The sequence below is a fragment of the Mizuhopecten yessoensis genome, unplaced genomic scaffold, assembly GCF_002113885.1.
Source record: "Mizuhopecten yessoensis strain PY_sf001 unplaced genomic scaffold, ASM211388v2 scaffold3901, whole genome shotgun sequence".
Taxonomy (NCBI): Eukaryota; Metazoa; Mollusca; class Bivalvia; order Pectinida; family Pectinidae; genus Mizuhopecten; species Mizuhopecten yessoensis.
In genome coordinates this window covers 225,304-231,478 of record NW_018405276.1, presented here as the reverse complement: position 1 = coordinate 231,478, position 6,175 = coordinate 225,304, and the positions used below count along the sequence as shown (strand labels likewise).

Sequence of the window (6,175 nt, the reverse complement as noted above, 5' to 3'; positions counted from 1 at the left end):
ATATTTGAGTTCATAATTTGCAGCAGATCCTACTTTAAATAATATAATATTATTTGATAGCGTAAAACATTGTTTTGATAGTTTTTTGGACAAAAAAGTGAACCCTGTCGTACACCTTTGGAAGGCATCACTAAATAGTTCATAGCACAGGCCCTGGGGACCTTTTTCATTTTTTAAAAATATCTCATGGGTCGTGTCTTAGGGAGCTACAAATATAACCCAGTAATGGTTAAATTGCTTTGTGGGCAAAATTCTTTTGTTCCTGTAACAGGTCCTTTGTGACGTCACGTCATTGTTAAGCCACTGTGACGTCAAGTCATGTGAAATGGGGTGTAAGATAGAAATTTCCTACATCCCTTTCTTACCCGAGACACCTCTATCTTACACATGGAAATGAGAGAAATTCTATAACACTCATCTTCTTAGTCTTCAGCGTTACAATATTGATATCACTGTATATTTCGTTTCCTGATGTCATTTATGCTTTCTTGCATTGGTCTCTGATGTCACCTTAACTCAGTTGTGTTGATGTTGATGATAAACTGTCGGACCTCTTCAGTGGTAATGTCAGTGCTGTCTAAGAGTTATATCTTGTATTAAGTGTAATATCTTTACCTACCTAGGGGAGGACAGCTCACACGAGCTATCGTTCTAAAAACATCATCATCACTTTATGAAGTGTAACAAGGGGAGCATCATCTGTTTTGTTATACAAATTTCATGTGTCCTTGATGACGGTGCTGTGGATTCCTTATAGCAAATATATTAATAGTAGGAAAGTGGAGGAGAAACTACTCAACCACTCCACTGCATACAGACAGAAATCGCACTCCTGCATGGGATAAGTTTTTTGAAACTTGGCATTCGGCAAAGCTTCCTGCTAAACTTTAAAAATCTTACCGTGGGGTTGAGATTTTCTCTGGATAACACACAGGAGTGATAGATTCTATTAACCTCAAAGACTATGATCCCATGTCTTTATTGTGACATAAAAATGGATATATTAACTCATTTACCCCTGAAATTTCACAATGAACTATTCCAACCTTTGAAATGGAAGAGTTCAAATGTGTCTTCAGGGGTGAATGAGTTAAATGAGGTAAGACACCTAACTACAACGTACATTAAGGTGAATACATTACGTCTGATGGAGGAGATATCTGGTGGGAGGAGATATTTGTAGGGTGGAGAATGAACTATGACTTTTTTTGTGATTACAGGTAAACGGGAGAGGACCAAACCAGAGTACCAGGAGGACACTAACTGTACGGTGGCGTTCATGTCAGAATGTAGCGCCATGCAGAAGTGCAAGGATGCTTGCAGGTCGATGGGAGCTAGTCAGTACCGTTGGTTCCACGACCACGGCTGCTGTCAGTGTGTAGGCCATACCTGTCTCAACTACGGACTTAACAAACCCCGCTGTTCAAACTGTCCGCCTCCGGACGAGATCGACGATATTGAACAGGAGGAGAAAATGGTCCAGGAGATGAACAGGATTGATGACCAGGTAATGGAAATGGAGGAAGAAATCAACGATGAATTTGATGAATTTGATGATGATGACGATGATGATGGTGATGATGTTGACGATGACGATGAGAATCCAGAGGTTGATTCACAAGGTTGAATGCTGTGAATATGTCACAGAACACAACACAAACATTACATTTTAGAAAAGCGTTTTCATTTTTTTGAAAGTGAAACCATTTAAAGCCAAAGTTATTGTTGATTTTAACAAGAGAGTTATCCTTCTCGTGTAAAGCATTATCTCAAGTAGGCCAAGAACAGCTAGGGTAGGACGTAGAAGCCGTACAATGTAGGCTGTGTTTTACAGATCTCTCTAGTAGGTTATGCTGAGAAGCATATCTGAAGAGAATTATGTTATGTAAACATATGTCATGTAGTAAGTTACAGTGACAAAATTCATTGTATCACTAATTTATCACCTAAAAATGAAACGAAGAAATAGTTCAGTCTGCAATTTCTAGCGTTCGATACTGGCCTGGATGACAAAGGAAAGAAGTAGATTGAAGTGTTATTAATAGATTTGTAGGTTAGTAAGCCAATCAAGCATGCCAGTATTTCACACTGTTGTTATGTCATTAGTGATGTCTTAACTTTATTATTAGAATAATTATGTCATATTATATGCTACCTTACACTTAAGAAATGATTGACCATTTAATAGTCAAATATACTATTTTACAGTGTAGAATTCTTTTGATAAGGAGAATCAATTTGTCAGGGTAAGGTAGCATATATCCTTAAGTTTTGTAGGCCAAGTGGCAGTTGTTTAAACACCATTCTGTATGTTAGTTGTCACATCGTAGCGCACATCATCATTGCACCACAAACACCATCATCTAGTGGTCACAACAGGTACACCACCCTCTTGTGGTTACCACAAATTCACCACCATCTAGTGGTAACCATGCATACAACACCATCTTTTGGTAACCATGGATACACCATCTAGTGGCTACCATAAAAATGCTATCTTATAGTTACACTATAAGATACACCATCACCTTGTGGTAACCAAGCGTGTACACCACCATCTTGTGTGTGGTAACCATGCATACACCATCATCTTGTGGTAACCACGCATACACCATCATCTTTTGGTCATCATACAAACACCATCTAGTTTCCATCACCTAAACACTAACATCTTGTTATCATCGTAGAAGCATCTGTCTTAATTTATAATATATAATCTGATATATCATTGCTGCAGACCCCCCTTTCCCAAATGTCCGTTATTGTGGTACCATAATCTATGTCATTTTAACAAAGCTTTCCTAGTGTGTAGTCCTTTTGGGGAGATGGACACCCTGTGTCGGTCTAGCTAGTTTATCAGAGGTCAAATGACTTCATGGTGAATTCCTGCAATTCGTGTACCTGGTGAATTAAAACACAGAACTTTAACATTTCTTTTGTTACCCTTTGTTTGTAGCAGGTGTTTCACAACTAGTGTGTACATGTATAGTGCGCCTCTTTAGAAATGAATTAGTTCTGTGCACGTTTTTATGATTAATGCCAAAAGTAACAGGAAATTTATGATCAGACCATACAATTACTGGTATTGAATTATTTTTTAGATTATTTGTGTATAATGATACCTCCCTAATTAGAACAGTTTTGTTGATGTCTAGTGGAACCTGTTTAATCTGATTACTTTTGTTCTTAACTCATTCACCCCTGTTCACACATTTGAACTCCTCCAATTCAAAGGTTGGAACAGTTCATCATGACATTTCAGGGGTGAAGGAGTTAAAAGGGGCCCTTACAGATTATGAGATAGACTGGTCCAGAGTATTGTATGTCTTAGTATTGCTATATTTACAGTGGGAACATGACAAGGCTCACTTTGCAGTAGACTGTGCTTTTAAGAAGGTGTTATTATGGTATAGATGTATGAATTTTGTTATTGAACTACCGGCAATTTTGTTTCTCTCCCACCGATAAATTTTGACCCCTACTCTGTAAACTGTAGTGAGTTTGTTACAGAGGCTGATTACTATAGTTTATATATGATATCATTAATTAAAAATTTGTTGTTTTTGGGATGAGATCTCATGTGTATCTCTCCTATACAATGTCATCTTATCACTGCTGTTTTTTGTTGACTTAAAAGTATCAAAGTATTTACCGTGGTATATAGAAGAAGCTGTTGTGGCTTAGAGTTACTTCCCTTGGCAAATTATTCCTCCTTCATTTTGATACTATGCATTTACAAATTAAAGGATAGCAACATTGGTAAAGAGTATGATCAACGTGGGATTAGTCCCAAGTTTAACATCAGGAATGTCAAGAGGGTTTTTACAAATGTTTTCATTCAACCTGACGACACTAGTACTCTTTCTTTACCTTAAATATGTTTTAACTCATTCACCCCTGAAATTTCATAATGAACTATTCCAACCTTTCCACTGGAAGAGTTCAAATGAGTCGTCAGAGGTGAATGAGTTAGATGATCAACGACAGGACGAAAGAACTACTTAACTGTGATGTGAATGAAAAAGTTTGATTGTACTGTTTTGTTTTATTAAAATGTAATCTTGAGTTTGACAAACTGATCAAGGTAACAATAATACTGTATATTCAGGTAAAAAGCATTACAATGACTGTTCAGCTGTAATGAATTATCTATTGTACTTGAGATAAATCAAGGAAAATTACTTTTAATGAGGTTGTTCTTTTTGCTTTTGTATGCAAACAAGGTGCTACGTTAAACAGTTCTTTTGGTTTAAAATTAATGTGTTTTAACACCAGATTTTATATAATTTACCATGCTCTTCCAAAGGAAATGTTTTTGTCCACTTTTTTTATTTTCTTATTTTAAAGATCAAATTTTACAATCTTTATAAAATCAAAGTTATTTGATTACCTGTTGTAATATATGTTGTATATTTACACGGTTGTGCATTTATTTATAAACTTTTATGATGATCAATTAAATTGTACATATATACAAAGGTACGGTCAAAAATGAAAATGGCCCGAATATTTTATGGCCCGAATATTTTATTAAAGATGTTAACAGAGAAATGTCAGAATTCTGTGAAATGTTACGTCCGTATATCTTACGTATATCTTACGTCCGTATATCTTACGTCCGTACGTCCGTATATCTTACACCCTTATTGTCATTTCCTCACAGGACACTTGTTTTGATAACAACCTGTTTTTACACGATTCGTTTTTTTCTCTTGAAAGATATTAATCAGCGTTTTTGTGCCAGTTTATTAAAATGGAATTTTTAAAGGATCTTAATATTTGATTAAATTTTTGTTGCCTGAGACACATGGTATTTGTAATTTTAAATTTACAGGTTGTGTAGTTATTTTCTGATCTGAGTGAATCATGTACATTTTGTAGTTGTGATGATTTAGAACTTTTGCTTAACTTAGACTTTGCTGACTTGTTTCTCTTGATGTGTAAATTATTGCAATATTTGTTTTCATAGGAAAATTGGATGAAGGGAGATAACCCTTTGTCTATTTTCGATTTGATAAAGTTTCAATTTGATATAGACTGTAAAGCTAGAATATAAATGCTGTCATGTTTAGATTTTAATCTTTGTTACAGTATTAATTCTAAGAAAAGCCAAGACAACTTTACCCATCTCCTTCCTTCATGATAAAAGGAATCTAAATTGTCTAAAACGATATTAAAAAAAGGAAAATATCTGGCTTTGCGTTCAGGAGAATAATTTTAAGAATGATATTTGATTTGTTTTTCTTGACAGGACAGCCTCTTCCACAACTCAGCACTGGCTATTATAGAACTTAACTTATTGTTAATGCTAGCTGAGACTAACTACAAAATATCACATTTTCTATCTTCATTCATTTATAATTCTACCTTCGAAATATCATTTGGTAATTTTTCACACAATGAACGATTTAGTCATTAATGAAAATGAGAATGTAGCGAGAAGTTAATCATCAAATCAAAATAAATCCTCAGCATGTAGTGGCTACAACATCTCTCGTGCTTTTGTACGGTGTAAGCCCGCAATACTACGTCTTTATTGTCTCCTGTGTGACTGTCACCAACCTTAGACCAAAGAAATAAACGTCATATAAGCCAGACCTGTTTCTGTTATTTACTTAGCTTCTAGTCTTCATAACTAGCTTGTAAAGTATTTCAGTGTGTTGTATCCATATGTAGCTGATGGTTACATGGCTCAGGACTAGTTAGTACTGATGTCTGGGGTGTCCCTACAGCCTGACTCTCATTACTAGCTAGTACAGACGTCTAGTGTTCTGTATACTGATGTCTGGGGTGTCCCTACAGCCTGACTCTCATTACTAGCTAGTACAGACGTCCAGTGTGTTATATACTGACAGTTGTATGGCTCAGGACTTGTTAGTACTGATTTCTGGGGTGTCCCTACAGCCTGACCCTCATTACTAGCTAGTACAGACGACCAGTGTGTTGTATACTGACAGTAGTTAGTACTAATGTCTCGGGTGTCCCTACAGCCTGTCTCAATACTAGCTAGTACAGACGTCCAGCGTGTTGTATACTGACAGTCATATGGCTGAGGACTAGTTAGTACTAATGTCTCGGGTGTCCCTAATGCCTGTCTCATTACTAGCTAGTACAGATGTCCAGTGTGTTGTATACAGACAGTCATATGGCTCAGGACTAGTTAGTACTAATGTCT

General features: G+C 36.1%; 1 protein-coding gene across 1 annotated transcript in view; it reads left to right on the top strand.

Annotated features, from left to right (window-relative positions):
* LOC110448188 (twisted gastrulation protein homolog 1-A-like) overlaps positions 1-5,597 on the top strand; it is a 28,292-nt gene extending 22,695 nt beyond the window's left edge. Inside the window, exon 4 of the mRNA XM_021494307.1 lies at positions 1,221-5,597. Within this exon, the coding sequence (XP_021349982.1) occupies positions 1,221-1,627 (407 nt within the window). The 3' untranslated portion in view covers positions 1,628-5,597. The remainder of the gene's footprint in view (positions 1-1,220) is intronic.
* Positions 5,598-6,175: the final 578 nt, after the last annotated feature.